General features: G+C 38.5%; 1 protein-coding gene across 4 annotated transcripts in view; it reads left to right on the top strand.

Annotated features, from left to right (window-relative positions):
* The window catches only part of CDK14 (cyclin dependent kinase 14), a 673,880-nt gene that overhangs the window by 549,978 nt on the left and 103,993 nt on the right, over window positions 1-19,909 (top strand). For all 4 annotated transcript variants that reach the window (XM_043967180.1, XM_043967183.1, XM_043967181.1 and 1 more), the window contains 2 exons: window positions 1,791-1,930; window positions 11,774-11,917. In XM_043967180.1, the coding sequence (XP_043823115.1) occupies window positions 1,791-1,930; window positions 11,774-11,889 (256 nt within the window). In that variant the 3' untranslated portion in view covers window positions 11,890-11,917. The remainder of the gene's footprint in view (window positions 1-1,790; window positions 1,931-11,773; window positions 11,918-19,909) is intronic.

Genomic DNA, 19,909 nt, shown 5'->3' with positions numbered 1-19,909 from the left:
AAATAGCAAACCACTCCAGTATCTTTGCTCATAAAATCCCTGGACAATATGGTCCATTGGGTCATTAAGAATCAGACATGACTGTTCTACTCAACAACAACACAGTTGTCCTAGTGGTTGGCCAAGGACAAATAATTATATCTTAGAAATAAAGTTACAGTACATAGAATTCTATCCCCTATTAAATTTTAACATGGAATGAATTATGGATAGAACAGTGGACCTGGAACCAGGAAGACCTAAGTTTAAATCTGTCACCAGCTCTATGACCCTGGGCAAGTCATTTAGCCTCTGTCTGCCTCAGTTTCCTCATGGGGATCATATTACCATCACTTACCTCACAGAGTTGTGAGGATTAAATGAGATGATATTTGTAAAGTGTTTATCACATGATAAGTGTTTAATAAATACGTGTCCCTTTCCCCCTACTTAAAAATACCCTTTTCTTTTCCATTCAAGACACACTGAAGCTATCTGAGAGAAAAAAATTACTCTGTTAGGAGACTAACTGGCATCCTTAAGTCAAAGCTCAATGGGAAGTGTATGTTTAGAGTAATTAATACCTACACAATACAAGTTAACATATACTTTTTGAACTGCCAAATAGATCACAGATTAACAGTGTATCTAAACAAAATACAACATTAACAAAACACAGGTCTCAAGGCAACTATAGAAATATTTAATATTTCTTCATTGATAAAGAAGAATATTTATGGATATTCTCACAACACATGAAAAAATAGGTAAAAAACTTAGAGAAACATTTCTGCAACCAACTGATATCACTTAACAGAACAATAGTAAATGCCAACAATCAAATGTATGCTAAATTTATCAACTGTAACCTATTTAAGAAATATGTAAGGAGAAATCTGTTTATTATATTGTTTCTACATCAAACTCTGGTAGACTCACCAAGTTCTTCTCTCTGCTTCTGTCTACTTGAATCACTCCCTATGTAGGACCCTCCTCTAGAAATAAATAAATAAATGAGCTAAAACATTAAAAAGTAAAATCTAGGTATTAGTCAGATAGCTCTGAATAATTGTATGAAGTGAAATGGAAGCCTAGAAAAGCAAAGACCAACGTGGTGATGCTTTGATAAGCCAAGTGGAATATGTTACTGCCTGGCTTCAGATCTGCATTAGATACCTCTTTTCTATCACACACAGGAGTTTAAAATATCACATTCTATAGTTTCATATGGTGTAAAGAATCCCCTTGTGTAAATATTGTGGTAGGTAATATCTGATGGTCTACTTAGGCAAATTATCTTGTGTCTAATCAAGGGAAATTCAGATTTCTAGGGAAAATTGAGTAACTCGAGAGCTTTTATTTTAACCACCATGTTCATTTTGGGTTGGTTTTCATGGAAAGGTACGTAGGACTTGTTACTTCTAAGGTTGGGTCCTATTAGCTAAAAAAAATAATAATAATAATGATCATTTTCAGCTGCTCAACAAGTAGTTGATAGACCAGTCTACCTCTGGGCCTTAGGATTTCTATCCCAAATGTCTCTCCAGTTTGCATATAGTAAAACCACCATTAAGTGGACAATCTTCAGCTTTCTCCAGTTAAAGGCCTATTTTGATTGGTGGAAGTATCCTTAGAACAGGGAAATGAGGCAGGGAAATAGTTCTGTTGATGAAAGAGTTCAGCTGTTTTTCTCTTAAGCCCCCTCTGTTGAATGAAAATATGGGGAAGCTCAGAGAAAGAAGGGACTGAGCGTTTTGAAGAATTCAGCTGCTTTCCTTGATTTGTCTTACCCCTTACTGTTTGCATTTCAGGCTCAGCTATGTGAACCATGCAGAGGATCTGGCCTCCAAACTACTCCAGTGTTTCCCAAAGAACAGATTGTCCGCCCCAGCAGCCCTGAACCATGAGTATTTCAGTGATCTGCCCCCCCGGCTATGGGAGTTAACCGATAGTGAGTATGATCCATGCTCAGAGTCCAGTGAAAGCAATAAAATTGGCATGTATGTGCGCACGCACACACAAACACAAATACACACACAGGGCTGGACATGCACATATACACAGATATGCGTGTGTTTACTGGAATCCTGTCTGTCATTCAAAGTGCAGAGTTTGCTTGACACAGGAAGAAAATGGATTCCTTTCTTCACTATCTCCACTCTGCAGTGTGTAGCGAGATATCTTTGTATTTGATTATGTGTGCATCCAAAAGAATTATCTGAGTAGTCAGTCAAAAAGCAAAAGAAAAATGCAATTTACATATTTAGTGCTTTCCACATACAGTACTTTGTAACTGGCTACAGTATATAGAATTCTTTTTTTTTTTAAGATTCATTTCTATTTGATTCTCAGATATTATCTTTGATAGAACAATAACCTTAAAACAGACTGGCTGAGGAGCACAGAATTGACAACTGGTTAATTTACTGAACAAAAAAATACATATATATATATACATATATATATATATACATATATATATATATATATATATATATATATGAACGATGACTCGTAATTCACTTTAACCAGGAATGCTCTAGGTTTGCACAGAGGCTGCCCATCTCCCAGCCTTTTAAAACAAAACAATTCTCCTGGTGGGTTTGCATTTTGCTTTTATATTAAAAAAAAAAGTTCTTATTTACACAGCCTTTTTCAATTACATTTTAAATATTTGTGAAGGATTTATGACAGGGAGGTCCTTATCTCTTTTCCAAAGTGTAAAGCCTCCGTCTTGTGAAATCTTGTAAAATTGGATTGCACTAAGAATATTTCTGATCTGCAAAGATATGTTCCACCCAAATAACAGGCTCTGGCTATTTGTTCTTGTAGGTCTAAAAATTTTTTAAAAAAGGTTGTTTTATAAAGCTATCTTGGTGTACACATATTTAATAATATATTTGGTATTTATTTTTCTGTATATGAGACATTTTGTACACGTGGAGGTAGAATTTACTTTCTTTACTTTCATAGATTTTGGAATTTTCTTTGTCTACTGCTGCTTTGGGTTCCTAACTGGCTACAGTAGAACTCCATCACTTGGTAACAAAACCCTCTCTGGGAAATGATTCCCATGGGGGAGGAAAAAAGTTTGACACAACACATTTAATTATAAATGCTTTCTTTTCCATATATATCCATACACATGAGTTTAAATTTAACTACTCCCTTTCCCCTGAGCAACCCACTCATTCCCACCCCTAGAAATAGTCCTTAGGGAAAGGAACTGAATCGAGAATTTCACTGGTGTAGGGAATTCTCTGATGAAGGAGCTCCCTCTGCTAATACAGGTTGGCACCTTTTCTGCAATTTATAGTCTTAGAAAGTTGCCTATAGAACAGGAAAATTAAGTGACTTGCCGTGGGTCACACAGCTAACAAGTGTTAGATGTGGAATTTGAACCCAGACCTCCCTGACCAGTGGAGGGTATTAGTCCTTTCCCTGCTTTACTTCTTTCTCCCCCAAAGTCATAGAGCTGACCATCACAACAGTTCCACCCATTTTTTTTTTTCTTAAATTAAAGATGAAATCCCTGTGGCTAGATAATGAAATGATGATGAATCTCTCTCTGCTGGAAAAAAAAATGATACAAAGAGCTTCATTAGTTTATGGCTCATCAGACATCAAACATATGGTTTGTTTTTCATTTAGTGTAACAGATAACTCCAAAGTGCCCGGCGTTGGTGACATCTCAATCCCATCTGACTCAACGATTGAGCTTAAGCCAGGATTTTGATAGTCTCCGAGTTCTGAATTCTGTAGTAGTGCTTCCCTGTTAATATGGACTTATTACCCACTTGCCACTTAGTTTATCAGCCAGTGGTTAAATCCAGTTCTATCAGTGGAGTAAATGCCTGCACATTATCACTCGGCAGCAGGCTGCCAGCAGAGACAGCCTTGTCCCCATCATTAACGAGCACAATGTATGCAGAACACCAGAGGGGAATTAAAGCCACAAAAAATACCTCAGGGTGGCATTTTTAATATGAGAATTTAATTTGTAATTTCACAGATTAAGAATTTTGGCTGCATTAATCCTTTTATCAGCTCACAGCAGGTTATTTGCAGAAGCATAACCAAAAGGCGATATTCATTGGCAGAAACACGTCTTTGCATAGCGTTAAACATCAGGAGCGGTGGAACCTTTTGAAGGGGGGAGAATAAAGATGAAAAATCATTATATTTTTAAAGCAAGATTCTGCTAAAGGCCTCCGGTAACAATTTCGAGTTACAGAAATGCTATTTCTGTGTCTAGTAGATAATCATTATGGAGCATAAATCCAGTGGCAAAAAAAAAAAAAGGCACAATCCCAATATCGAATACTACAATCACTTCCATTTGGAACAACCCAGCCCTGCTTGTAAACATGTTTACAAAACAAAGGATTCACAGACTTTGGAGTCTTGGAGAAGTACTCCCTTTATGGGAAATTACTAGTTTAGGGACTTTGTTGTCTAGTTTCCGGCTTTCCCCCATGGTCTCTGCAAAGGTTGTCCTTACAAACTTCTGCAACGGCAGTTTGAGCGTAAGTAGAGTCATGTGAGTGAAAATGGACAGTGGAGTGGGCAGCAGCAACAATACTTAAGCTGGTTCCTTTTTCCAAGGGACTTTTTTTTTTAAAAGAAGGCCTTCATGGTAAGGAAGCTTGCAAGATCAATAAAGGAGTTGGCCTAAGGGACTAAATCTTGAATTAGATGTATACACCAGAGTAGACATAATATTTTCAAAGATGACTGCTAACACTTTTTGGAAAAGAGCACTAAGGGGGAAAGACTTCTGTAAACTGAAAACAAAAAAGCTATTAAGGAAGGGAGGGGGGGAGAAGGAAGGAAGAAAGGAAGGAAGGAAGGAAGGAAGGAAGGAAGGAAGGAAGGAAGGAAGGAAGGAAGGAAGGAAGGAAGGAAGGAAGGAAGGAAGGAAGGAAGGAAGGAAGGAAGGAAGGAAGGAAGGAAGGAAGAAAAAAGAGAAAGAAAGAAAGATAACTTATGGCAGAACATGACCCTTCTCATAATTCCTTCTTTCCCTTCTTCATAACCCAAACTCTGTACTATAAGAATATAATGCTTTGGCATCATTGACTACCACTCTCTTAGTTATTTTGACATTGGCTTGAAAAAATGAAGAATATTCCTGTTGTTCAGTATGCCACTCTGCCTACTACAAAAGGACACACCAAAAATTTTAACATCACTCCTTATTGTTCTACTTCTTTAAACTATCTCCAACCCATTTGCATAGGACCCATACATGTAAATAATTTATAACCCACCTTCAAATGAAGCAAGGCACAAAACATTTCAGCCTGAGCAAGAATAATAAATGGTGAAGACGGCATGTGCCCTGGCACTGAAAGTTGGTTAATTCTTGTGGCTCTTATTCCATATACCTTGTCATTTGCCCTCCATCCTAAACCCCAACAGCCTTGCTCCACTTCTTCACAAAGATTTAATTGCTGAGAAGTAAAGGGAGGGCTAGGCATAGAAGGAATTCATTACTTTCACCAAATACACTACAGGGCATTCTCTAGTGTATACTATCAAGTTTCATAAATAATTAAAGCTGAACTACCCTTGTCAAAGTAAATGAACAAAGTACACTTTACAGTGCCGAGGCCCTGATTTTATACATTCATTTGCTAATTCACAAAATGTGGATCTGTGAAGGATGAATCCCATCTTTGGAATAGGTAGCAAAGGCTTTTTTAATATATTATTCTGGTTCCGTGTTCACACTTGGAATCATACTAATGGGTGTTTCTTAAAAATTGGCCCATTGTAAACAACAAAGGCATACGTTCAGGTAAAAGTAAATTGAGAACCACCTGTTGCCAAATTCCTCACATTATGGTTTATCATGAGTTATCCTAAGAGCCTTTGGTTGTTCATAAAGAATCCTAGAATATTAGAACTGGAAGAAACTTTAGAGATGTCAAATGCCTTTATTTTACATATTAGAAAACTAAAGCCCAGGATTATGAAGTGTCTTGCCCACAGTTACATAGAAAGCTAGTAGCTGTGACAGGCGTGATGGCACATGTCTGCCATCCCTGAAGCTGGTGGCTTGCTTGATCACTGGAGTTCTGAACCACAGTGTCCATACTGAGTACAAAACCAACACAGAGATTCCATGTGAGTAGAGAGGTCTGCCTAAGGAGGAACCATCCAGTCCAGGGTGGAAACAGCATGTCAAAGTTCCCATGCTGATCAGTTATGGGATTGAGTCTATGAGTGGCTGCTCTATTCCCAGTGTAGATGAAAGGTGAGATAGGAAGATATGAGTAGGAAGGAGGGAGGGAGGGAAAGAGAGGGGGAGGGGAGAGAGAGAGAGAGAGAGAGAGAGAGAGAGAGAGAGAGAGAGAGAGAGAGAGAGAGAGAGAGAGAATATATTAGAGTGGGGGAAGGAAGGAAGGAAGGAAGGAAGGAAGGAAGGAAGGAAGGAAGGAAGGAAGGAAGGAAGGAAGGAAGGAAGGAAGGAAGGAAGGAAGGAAGGAAGGAAGGAAAAAAAAGTTGGGATAGAGGTAGGGTTAAAACTAAATCTTAGGCCATATGTCTTCTAGCTCAGTATGTTGGATTTTTTTTAAACTACACCAAAATGTCTTTCTAGTCTCTGTTATCTAAATAGTTCTTCAGGAGATGTTAGATAAAGAAAAGAATGAAGTAGGGTCATCTTTACTGAGAACCAATAATGTTCCTATTCTTAAGCCATATGTCATGAGGAGTGTTTCTTTTTGGATGGAGCCATGATCTCATCTATGTGCATACCTTCTGCGGGGCTACGTATTCTTTCTCTCTCTCTCTCTCTCTCACACCCACACACACACACACACACACATACTGTTTCAGCCTGTGAGATTCTTCCCACAAGATTTCCCTAGAAATCCTAACCAATGTGCTACGGTCCTTGCATGCAATGCTCTGTCTCTTACTATTATCAGAGGCAGTGTGGCTGCACAGTAGATAGAATGCAGGACCTAGAGTCAGGAAGACCTGGGTGAGAATCCCACCTCTGACACTGACTGACAATATAATCTCAGGTAGGGCATTTCATCTCTTCAAGTGTTAGCTTTCTCATCTATAAATTGGAAATAATCCGTACCTCCCAAGGGTTCTTCTTTTTTTTTTTTTTTTTTTTTTTTTGCGGGGCAATGGGGGTTAAGTGACTTGCCCAGGGTCACACAGCTAGTAAGTGTCAAGTGTCTGAGGCCGGATTTGAACTCAGGTCCTCCTGAATCCAGGGCCGGTGCTCTATCCACTGTGCCACCTAGCTGCCCCTTTTTTACTTTTTTTTTTTCCAAGGGTTCTTCTGAGGCTCAGATGGAATCCCATTTTAAAAGTACATCACAACATTTAAAGTACTATGTCAATGTCAGTTATTATAATTGTTCTTACTTCCCTAGGCTCTCACTACACCACCAGTCCAACTTCTTTTTTTAACTTTACTTTCCTCAGTGATAATCACTTACATAAATTCTTATGTGCAGAAGAGTAGAGATAATATGCTGTAAACTACTTGAAGCCACAGTGGATCCATTACCCATGGGTCATCTTCAGTGGATCCACACACTGTGGGGAATATGAAAGCAGGCTTTGCCACAGCAGCCTCTGCCCTCCCAGAATGTATAATCTTTTTGCAGAGAAAAACTGATCTAAAGTAACTAATTCAATAAGAATATAAAATAGCAAGGTAGCACCAGTCCATAAGGTGTTTTTCCCTTCTTTCTTTTCTCTCTCTTTTCTTTCTTTCTTTCTTTCTTTTTGGAGGCAATTGGGGTTAAGTGACTTGCCCAGGATCATACAGCTAGTAAGTATCTGAGGCCAGATTTGAACTCAGGTCCTCCTGACTCCAGGGCAAGCACCCTAGTCACTGTACCACCTAGCTACCCTCTTTTCTTTCTCTTAAAAATAATAAAGAAAGTGCTAGGAGTCTTTACCCTGGTCATTTCTCTGTCACATCTTCCTTTATCCTCTGGAAAAAAAAGGTATTTAGATTTGAGTAGGAGGATAAAAAAGATAAAGTAGAAATACAAGGCCCACTAAAGTCTTCCCGTACAAAAGGAGGAGACACAGCAGGAAAACATAGCTAACAGATATTAATTAATTATTATTATTATAAGTACAATGATAACAATAAGTATAATAATAATGCCTGCTTTTAAAAACAGATTCATATACAACATCTCCCTTCATCCTCATAATAACCCTAAGAGTGTGGTTATCAGTGGGTTAAGACCTGTGCTTGTGTGTTAGAGGATGGGTGTATTTAATTGGGGCAAGCTTCTCAATGACAGGAGGTTTACTCGGTTGAGGCTAGTTTCCTGGCTAGTTGGTGTATATTTAGCTAAAGATTTGGAAATTGAAAAGAAGATTCTTCTGGTCTACAATAAATCCAGCCTTAGCAAGGTGTGGGATGGAGTTCAGGAAAGGAAGGGATCAGATGTGTAACCACACCTGGTGGAGAAGAGTTTGAAGATGTTAGGGACTTGTAGTAGATCCAGAAGGCAACGGAGGATCACAACTAATGGATTTCAATAACGGGAGCCTTGTATAGAGTTCTGTGCAACAACTAGGGGTTTGGAAATTCTCAAAAGGGGCGTTTTGCTGCTCCAGAAAGGAGATAAATATTGCCTAGACAAGGATTTTTCTAATCAAGATAAAAAGAGGCAGGGAGATTTGAATGATACTATGGAGAATTGTGTCATTTATCACCACTCCTGCCAGATGAGACAACTCTGCTCCCCAGACTTGCCCAGACTTGTTTTCTCTCTTTCCCTCGCATTATTCCATATGCCTAGAATGTTCTCCTCCCCTCTCTGTGCCTGGTGAATTCTTAGCTAGTCTTTAAAGGCCAACTTCAAATGCCTACCACCATCACGACCACCACCTTACAGAGCATATCTTTGGCCCATTACATGCAAAGTCTGTTACATTTATCCTGATTTATTTTGCCAGTACGCTTGTGCCATATCTCCCTGCTACTGCCTTAGCTACACAAGATGACTTTCCTGTGCCTAATTCACAGCTCTCCACACAGGGTGTTCAAAAAGCATTTACCGTATTGAAATTCATTGCTTCCATATTGTATTGAGATGCTGCTTTTGCAATAGTTGGTCATTCTGGCAAAAGAGATATTAAGCATTCAAGAATTCAACAAATTTTTATTAAACATGTACTACATTGTGAGGCATTATCGTAGGCTCTTGGCCTACCATGATGAATGATGCCCCCAAGGATCTTACACTCTATGTAAATTAATCAACTATGAGGCAAAATATGTTCAAGAGAGGACTTGACATGAAATTGGGAGGGGAGGGTCCTTCTCCTCCTAGGGGCAGGGTATATTAGAATGGTTCTTGTGAAAGATGTGGAAGCAGAACTGAGCTTTGGCATGTAAAATATTATCCTGTATTTTAGGGCAAGGTGTGGTCATCCCACATGCATAGGTATCTCCACACCTTCAGTTTCTCTGTATCCTTGTGTTTAAAAGCACTGAAGGAATTTTAAACTCAATGATCAGCATATTTCTTGTTCAGTTGTTTCAGTCACATCTGACTCTTTGTGGCCCCGTTTGGGGTTTTCTTGGCAAAGATACTGGAGCTCTCTTCTCTAGCTCATTTTACAGATGAGGAAACTGAGGCAAGCAGGATTAGGTGATTTACCAAGGGTCACATAGCCAGATTTGAACTCAGGAAGATGTCTTCCTGTCTTTAGACTCAGTGCTCTATCCCTACACCACCTAGCTGCTCCATCAGCGTATATGCCTGAGTCTTTATCTTGGGTTAATAGAGCACATAACTTACCAAAAGGTCGCATGCCCTTGATGGCAGGTGTGATGGGCAGTCAAGATTTCATTCTCATTTCCAAATTTATTATTTATTTTTCAAAAAGGAATGATTTACTGTAGCATTTCAGTCATTCAAATAATACACCTTTTAAAAGTAGTTACTATGTGCCTAGGTGATGTGATGAAGTGCTGAGCATCCAAGGATAAGAGTGAGAGTCCTGCCTTCAAGAATCTAACATTTTTACAGGGGAGACTGTGTGTGTGTGTGTGTGTGTGTGTGTGTGTGTGTGTGTGAGAGAGAGAGAGAGAGAGAGAGAGAGAGAGAGAGAGAGAGAATGTGTGAGAGAGAGAGAATGTGAGAGAGAGAGAGAATGTGAGAGAGAGAGAATGAGAGAGAGAGAATGAGAGAGAGAAAGAGAGAGAGAGAGAGAGAGAGAGAGAGAGAGAGAGAGAGAGAGAGAGATGGAGAGAGATGGAGATGTCCAGAAAATGAATATGAGGTAATTTTGTGAGTGAGGGCATTAGCAGTTAGGGGATAATAATAGTGAGCATTCATGTAGCGTTTTAAGTTATGATAGCACTTAAATATTATCGCATTTTATCCTTGCAACTCTCAGATGTAGGGATTATTATTATTATTATCCCCATTTTGCAGATGAGAAAACTGAGGTAGAGGTTAAGAGACTTTCCCAGGGTCCACAACTACTAAGTGTCTGAGTCCAGATTTGAACTCAGGTCTCCCTGCCCCCAAGTCTGTTATTCTCTCTACTGAACCATCTGGATGCCAGAAAGGATCTAGAAAGGCTGCATATTAGAGATGGCCCTAGAGCTACAATCTTAAAGGAAACTAGGAATTCCAAGAGATGGACCACTTAGGAGGAAGATCATTTCCATGATGTATCTCTGATTTCATCAATGTAGGCTCCTAATCCCATGGATCAGTTCAGAAACCAGCCATATCCTTTCATCCTATGTGACTCTCACCCATGTGTCCTATAAAGCCTCCACAGGGTAGTCCTACCATGCTGGGAACCTTCCTTTGTTACAGATTGTACATGGCTACAGGTGTACATTGAGGCAGCTAGGTGGCACAGTGGGTAGAGCACTGGGCCTGGAGTTAGGAAGACCTAAGTTCAAATCCAGCTTCAGATATTTCCTAGCTGTGTGACCCCGGGCAGACTACATCACTTCTGCTTGCCTTAATCGACTGGAGAGGCAGATGGCAAACTAGTATCTTTGCCAAGAAAACCCCATGGACAGAATGAACCACGGGGTCATGAAGAATCATACACTACTAAATGATTAAACGACGACAACAGATTTGTACATAAGTATAAATAGAATACCCAACATTGCTTATCATTTGCTTTCGTTATATAACCAACCTACTCCCTTTCTCAGCCTTACATCTTTTTTTTTATGATCTATAGTGGATAGAGCACTGGGAGCATGTATGTATATGCATGCATCCATACATATAAATACATGTAAACACATATACATACATTGTATGTATTTGCCTTTTGCTTATTTATTTTTGTTATATTATTTTGTTTATTAAATTAATATTTGTTACATAATTAAGTCCAGGGGCAAGCTTATGCTTCCACTGTGAATGTCATTCCTCTAGAATTATTTGCCACCTAGGGTATCTAGGTGGCACAGTGGATAGAGTGCCAGGACTGGAGTCAGAAAGACTAATCTTCATGAGTTCAAATCTGGCCTCAGACATTTGTTAGCTGAGTTGCCCTGGACAAGTCACTTAACTCTGTTTGCCTCAGTTTCCTCACATGTAAAATGATCTGGAGAAGAAAATGACAAAACATTCCAGTATCCTTGCCAGGAAAACCCCAATGGGGTCACAAAGAGTCAGACATGACTGAGACAACTTGACAACAACAAAAAGCCTTTATGTTGTTCTTCCTCTGTAATTCATCATTGATGATTTGTGGTGATAAAAGCAGGAGGAAATATGTTAATAAGTAACATCTACGATTTTCATTTTGTCCACAGTGTCTTCTGTTTTTACTGTCCCAAATGTAAGATTACAACCCGAAGTTGGAGAAAGTATGCGGGCCTTTGGAAAAAACAATAGTTATGGCAAAAGTCTATCAAACAGCAAGCACTGAGGAACACAGGTTGCCGAAGGGGATGCAGGTAAGATAGCACAAATTGTTTTGAATGTGGTGTTTTCAAGAAAAGTTTAGGCACAAACTATTTGAATGAACTATTTAAGGTTCTTTTCAGTGGGGCTTTGTTTTCTTCTGAAGATATGGAAGCATCACATTTTCAATGCCATTTAATCGGCCGTGGATACCATTAAGAAGTCAAGTTAGTTCTCTGCATGTCCTACATGTTCCCACATGGCTCCTGGTGCCAACTCTTTTGAAACTGTGGAGACCACAAAGTGGTGCCCTAGCTCAGCTTCTGAGCCCCCATTCTGTTCCTTAAGTGTGGGGCCCTTGGTTTGCTTACTGACCTCTTTTTTATACTCCCCTTAACCTGATTTTGTTCCCTTATTCCTTTTTACCTCATTCCTTGCTCTTCCAGAAAATGGGTTTTGTTGTTTGTTTGGGTTTTTTTTTTTTGTCAGAGCCAGGGATGTGATAGAGACAGGTGGTAACCAGTTTGAGACAATCAATAAATTTTCAGGGTCAGCATTTAAGCCTCAAGAAAATTGGCAAGTGCTGCAAATCAAGATTTGATTTATTGTTTCATCAGTTGTCTAAACTTAAGAAAAAATGATGGGGAAAATGTTACTCATACAGGATAAACTTAAAAGCGTATCATCCTTTTCGAGATAAAGTATGATAAAATGCTGAGGACCAACAGGTGGCACCCCTAGAAACAATTTGGATCAAGGTAGAAGGTGAACCCACTCGTGTTTGTTAGGTGGGGATGATGCATATGCTTTCACTCTCCTGGAGAAAGCACAGGGGACTGCTCAGGTATCATATCAGTAGGACATCAATATAACTAGAGAGGACTAGAGCTGAATAGGGAAAAAGTAAACCAAGAAGTAAAAAACAAAACAAACAAACAAAACCCCCACACAATCAGTGAGATGTCAGAGGGAAAAGAAGATTGGATTTGGAATCAGAAAACCTGGCCTTGAAGCTTGGTTCTGCTGAGTTCCAAGACCACTTCCTCTGTAGTTTTGCACATCATGGATGTTTGTCAGTGCCAAGAATGTGATGGAGCCCTCTGGCGCCAGCTTGGGGCTAATAACCCAAGGTGTAAGTGCTTTTGTCTTTCTCTTTTGACATTAGGTGGGCAACAGTGGAGCAGGCGGGCTCTTTATTGGTTATCTTTTGATATATGTATGTGTGTATGTGTATATGTATTTATGTATGTGTACACACACATAGTGTATATGTAGTGTGTATTTATAAATAGTGTATAGTGTAGTATATATAGTATGTATATATATAATGTATGTGCATCTGTATATATTGTGTATGTATACATAGTGTATATAGAGTATCTATATAGTGTATAGTATATATTTATATATATGATGTATGGTGTGTATATATAATGTATGTGCATATGTGTATATATAAATACACATGTAGTATATAGTATCTATATATTATATAGTGTCTATTATTTATGTGTACATACATATATGTATGGGTGCGTGTGTGTGTGTGTGTGAGAGAGAGAGAGAGAGAGGGAATTTATTTCCCTATTCAGGGTATTCTAACAGTCTTAGTACAGTTTTAAGCTTTAATCCTTTAAAATTTTTAACTTGTGTCATGCCAGCATAAATGTACTAGACTCTACCTACTGTTGTGATGAGCAAATGAGATAACCTTGTGCACACACGCACATACACACACACAAACTGAGGACATGCTTTACATGTCTTTTCCAACCCATGAAACTAGCTATTAGGAATACATTTATATTATGAGCTCTGACTCTGTAAAAGCCTGGATTTCAGGATCACTTCTTGGGTATGTGGACTTATTAAGTCTGAGTATGAGGAAGATTTCCTGTCCTAATAACATTGATTAACCTGTAAAGTTGCTTTCCGGAACTATTACTCATCCTGTGCCTTAGGGCATGACTACACTGGCATTTCAAGAAGGCAGGCCACTATCAAAATTGCTTTAACAGTTGCCATGGTGAACAAGCCTGCCAGTTCTTCTTTGGTCACTATTGATTCTGTGGGTGATTGGTCAATACTGTGACCCGTTTGACTGGCAGAGTTGGTAGCCTGAGCTCTCTCTTTTGTGCAGTGAGCAAGGAAATTCCTCCCTCTCAGGAGCTCGGTGATGATTTATGAATGATCCCGAGATGAAAGATGCTGAGATGAAAGATAATTTGTAAATGCTGGTCAGAATTGCTACTGATCTTGGCGCTCTTTGGTAGAGAACCATATCCAGGCTTAGAAAATCCTGAAATTTCTCTAGTTATGATTCTTTCCATATTGCAGGAGATGGGTTTGAAGGGTGGGGAAAACAAACTTTAGACAGCTCAACTTCACTTTCTCAGTGTTTTGGTGCATAGAAATTTAGAACTCAGATTTCAGTTGGTCAAGCCAAGCGAGCACTGAATTTCTCACCCATGCCATCAGGGTTCTAAGAGCAAGATGATATAGGATGATAATCACATACTTTTAAATTATTGAGCACATGTTGCCATAATGGGGCTCCCAGTTTTATACATTTCTTACCCAATTCAGTAGGACAGAACCCCCCTCCCCAATATACTTGATTTATGTTGTTGCTACAACATATACAAACATGTGCACAAACATATACAAACAAGTCTGGATTTCAATTCAGGGCTGCTAAAATGCATTCATTCATTTATCTATCTATCTATCTTTCCATCCATCCATTTATTTTTCTGCCATCAGGTTTTTTAATTAGGCCAGGAGTAACATGAGAATAGCCAATCAAAGCAGGCATAACATCTTTCAAGTTATCTATTTCAGACCTAATGAAGCCCAGTGCTAAAAGCATCACCAATATGGTAGCTAAAAGTACTCACTGAAAAGAATTGTTATAGGAAGCTTCTGGCTGCTATCATCAACATTGGAAAGCCATTTCAGGAAAGCATTTTTCTCTGCAGTCTTAGGCATTCATTAAATATGTGTGTAAGTTTGCTTTTGGGGTTTTTATATATTATTATATATTATCAATATATACATTTGTTATTAAGTTTGTGTTTATCATTTTATTATTAAAATTTATGCTTGTTATATTATTAAATCCAGGGACAAGCTTATGCCTCCACTGTGAATATCATTCCTCTATGACTATTTGCTACCTAGGGCAACTAAGTTGTACAGCAGATGGAGTGCTGGACCTGTAGTCAGGAAGACTCATCTTCCTGAGTTCAAATCCGGTCTCAGACGCTTATCTGTGTGACCTTGATCAATTCACTTAACCCTGTTTGCCTCAGTTTCTTCTTCTGTAAAATGAGCTAGAGAAGGAAATGTAACACCATTCCAGTATCTCTGCCAAGAAAACCCCAAATAGGGTCACGAAGAGTTGAACACAACTGAAAAATGACCAAACAACAACAACAAAAGATGATTTGCCAAGAACACAGATATTTCCTTTACCCATTTTGTCTCTTGGCTGTTAACTTTTTACAGCTTTTATCTTTTTTTTTCCCCTTTCTATTCCATCTTTATCCAGCAGGGTGGTGGTGGGGGGGGGTTATGGTGATGGTTATGTGATGTGCGTGCGTGTGTGTGTGTGTGTGTGTGTGTGTGTGTGTGTTTCATGCTGCCCTTCAGAGTAGCTGCAAGGAAGCTGTAGTCCAGGCATGTCTCTGTCAGTCAGTGGACACCTCATTTTAATTCCCTGCCCGTGTGGGGGTTTTGAGCCAGTCTGTGCAATGACTAGTTAATTACTCTGGAAAGCCAGATAATACCGACCATGTATTGGTCTCGCTTCGACCAACATCTAAAGATAAAATGAGAGAAGTTATAGTGTAGAAGGTCTGCCTGAAAGGAGATTCATGGGAGTAAAAAAACAATACTGTGGCTCCTGAGACTCTGGATTTTTCTGTTGTTGATTTATATAAGTGTTTAAGCAGGCAGCAGCATCATAAACTTGCCCAAATGTCTGTGTTCTGGGGAAAGCAGCAGCCCTGGGAGTGGGGATGGGGGTGGGGATTCAAATATGACAAGGCTTTAAGCTAGTACTTTAATAACCCAGCTTTGGGGACTTAAACGAAAATAACTGTGAAGAAGCATTCATTGCATGACTGCAGCCATTGTAAAGATGGAAGACTAAGTGGTGAGGAGGATGTGTTTCTAGCCCTAATTTCCCTCCCATATCTCAATACCAAATTATTTCTATACATGTATGTTGAGGGTCACTTTAATTATTTAGCTAATCATGCTGGATTTGCATAAATTGGCTTTAGTGGAAAGGCTAATAAGATGCATTTTGCTTTGCAGCTGAAAGCAATTTAGGTTTTAGAGTCTAGTAACAACCAAAATGAGTGACTTAAAATTATAAGCGTCTGTACTTAAAATGGAGTGAGTGCCACTGGTTCATTAAGATTTGTTTTTGTTTTTTGGTTTGTGTTTTATGTTTTTTTTAAAAACATTTTTTTCCTGTCGTCACTCAGAAATGTTAGTTGATGGTTTTATGGGGTTTTCCCACTTGTTTTTATTCAGCATCAAAGAAAGAGAAAAGCTCTAAATGATATGTGGATGGAAGTTTCCCTCAAGAAGGGACAAAAAAAATAGGCTACATTAACGTTTGAGTTCTTTTTCTCATCAGTGATATAGACATGTTGTTTTTATTGTTCAGTTGTTTCAGTTGTGTAGTTGTGTCCAACTCCTTGTGACCCCCATTTGGGGTTTTCTTAGAAAAGATACTAGAGTGGTTTGTCATTTCCTGCTCCAGCTCATGTTACAGAAAGGAAAACTGAGGCAAACAGGGTTAAGAGATTTGTCCAGGGTCACATAGCTGATAAGTGTCTGAGGCAAGATTTGACTCATAAACATGAGTCTTCCTGTCTCTAGACCTAGCACTCTATCCACTGTACCACCTAACTTCCACATACATACATACATACATACATACATACATACATACGTACATACGTACGTACGTACGTACATGCATACATGCGCGCACACATGTCTATATATACATTTTATATTTATACACACACATACCCACATGCAAGTACCATACATACCCTTAAGAAAAGTTTGATTTCCCACTAATGAGAAAGGATTGGGGCAATGCATTGTCTAGATCATTCACAGATGGGCATGATGGATGAAATGCCCTTTTGTCTTCAGTGCTGACTTATTTCAGAACATAAGATGAAAAATAATGCATGTGGGTTGTAACATGTCATCTGTCAACAAATCAGCTGTTATTAAAACCTATTAAACTGGTGGAAATCACAGAAATGCTACATTATCTGGAAAATGAAATCATCTTCTTCAGGTTAGACTGTAAGCTCACGCTGCCATAGCACTTCAAGATTTACAAAGCACTTTCCTGACAAAAAGGAAATATGATTCCCGTTTTACAGATTAGGTAGATGACTCATAGAGAATGGGTAAGTGACTTGCCTGATGTGTCACAACTAGTCAGTGTCAGAAGTGGGATTTTGCAGCTCTCCTTCTTCTGAATTCATTGTGCTTTCCCATATGTGACTCAACCTTTTTGTCAACATAACCACATCCAAATACTCAACTGGATGAACTTTTAGAGGCTCCTCTTCAAATCTCTTAATGCCATTATTATTTATGGTCAATGTGCTTTATTCACAGGCATGCTCAGCACATTTCATTACTGCGAATCTAGGGAAGGTTTTCTAATTTTTGTTGTAAGCAAATGAGATAATATTGGTAAAGCACTTAGCATTGTGCCTAGCACATAGTAGGTGCTTAATAAATGGTCGTTCCTTTCCCTTTCCATAAAAAAGAACAGTTGTAAAGGACATTATTGTAATTATAAACTAAAGACAGGAAAGCTGAAATAAACTTAGCTTTAAAGTTACTTTTACTCAGACCCCTCCCTTCCCTTTTCCCTTCCCCTTCTCCTCCCCCTTCCCTTTCCCCTAAAATAGAGGAAAATCATTTTCAGCAATATCTTCTAGGCTAAAAGAACATGTTTTCAACGGAATCCCATTCTTTATCACTTTCTAAAGATGTTCTCATGGTAGACTTTAAGGACTGACAACCACAAGTGAATCCTTTTAAAATGTAAAATTTTAGAGTTTTTGTTTTTGCCTTTCTCTTCTCATATAAAAGAGCCTCAAAGCCATGTGCCATAGTGCCAAACCATGGAAAACAAGATGGCCAGAGGACTCAAAAGGAAGCTAGTAGTGAGGAGGAATGATCCACTGATAGTCCCTGATAGGAACTGAGCTCTTCCAAGCCTCCAGAGGAGGCAAGGCAGAGAACATAGTGTCTGGTAAATGGCCATAGAGAGGCCCTGGGCTGAAGAGCCACCTAGTCACTGGAATTGTCTCCTTCTTCCTCCTTCATGAGAGCCCAGTGGAAAACAAAAGAGGGAAGCCAGTAATGACAACAGGGGCTACATCATTTCACTGAGAAATTCCTTTATCTGATCATATACTTTTTTGTGGGGGGGAATAAGCGTTAAGTGACTTGCCCAGGAGACCAATGTAATTCTAAAGAAAGTGTGGGTCAAAAAACATCATAGAAACCAATAATAATTTCATCAAAGATAACAAAAACAATGAGACAATATACTAAAATTTTGGGGATGTAGGCAATACAATCCTTAGGGGAAATTGTATGCCTCTAAACACTTTCATCATTAAAAGAGAAAAAGAGGGGCATCTGGGTGGCGCATTGTGGGCCCTGGATTCAGGAGGGCCTGGGTTCAAGTCCAGCTGCAGACTTGGCACTTACTGACTGTGTGGCTCTCAGTGGGTTGCTTCACCCTCGTTGCCCCCACCAAAAAAAAAAAAAAAGAAAAAAGAAAAAGAGGAAAAGTGCAGATAAATTAATTGGCCATATAACTAAAAGAAAAACAAACAAACCTCCAGAAAAACAACTAACACAAAAATTAAAATCCTGAAAATTAAAAATAAACAGTTGAAAGCAAAAAGGCATTAAATCAATAAATCAAAGCAGAAGCTTGTTTTTGTTTTGTTTTAGAAAACAATAAAATAGGTAAACAATTAGCTAACTTGATTCAAAACAGAAAGAAGAAAACCAAATTACCAGTATCAAAAATGAAAAAGATAGATTCACAGCCAATGAAGATGGAGTAAAATAATTAGGAACTGTTTTCTCAGTTATGTGCAAATAAAACTAATAATATAAATGAAATGGATGAATATTTACAAAAATATAAAATACCCAAATTAATACAACTAAAGAAGACTTAAATACCATAATCCTAGAAAAAAATTGAAGAAGGCATATATGAACTCCCAAAAGGGGGTGGCGGATAGAACTAGATGGATTTATAAGTGAATTTTGTCAATCACATAAAGAAAGATTAACTCCAGTATTACATAAAGCGTTTGAAAAAATATGAAAAGATTGGCAGGGGTGGGGAATGTCCTACCAAATTCCTCTTCAATGCAAATACTGTCTTGATATCTAAACCAGACAGAGTCAAAACAGAAAAAGAAAACTAGAGACTAATGTCCCTAATAAATATAGATGCAAACTTCTACATACAATAGTCACAAGGAGACTATGGCCAGCTTGGATTTATGCCGGGAATGCAGAGCTATTTTGGTATTAGGAAAATGATAAACATATTAATAATAGCAAGAATCCTATAATATCAATAGACATATAAAAACTTTTTAACAAGATGCAGCAAACATTTCTGTTAAAAAAAAATGTTTCTTTTTTCTTTTTTTTTGTTTTGCGGGGCAATGAGGATTAAGTGACTTGCCCAGGGTCACACAGCTAGGAAGTGTCAAGTGTCTGAGGCCAGATTTGAACACCTAGCTGCCCCTGATCACTCCTTAATATGATAAATAATATCTATATAAAACAAAGAGTTAAGATTATCTGTAATGAGGATAAACTAGAGACATTTCCAGTGTAAGGCACTAAAATTCTAGTTATCTAAAATATCTAATGAGTGGTCACCAATAAATTATAAGCTTTAGCAAGAATTAGACTTTTAAGCATTTATTAAGGAGAATAAGAATTTGGTAAAGAGA

Source organism: Dromiciops gliroides, chromosome 5 (assembly GCF_019393635.1).
Source record: "Dromiciops gliroides isolate mDroGli1 chromosome 5, mDroGli1.pri, whole genome shotgun sequence".
Taxonomy (NCBI): domain Eukaryota; kingdom Metazoa; phylum Chordata; class Mammalia; order Microbiotheria; family Microbiotheriidae; genus Dromiciops; species Dromiciops gliroides.
Note: the sequence above shows the minus strand (reverse complement) of the source record. Positions and strands in the feature narration are given on the sequence as shown.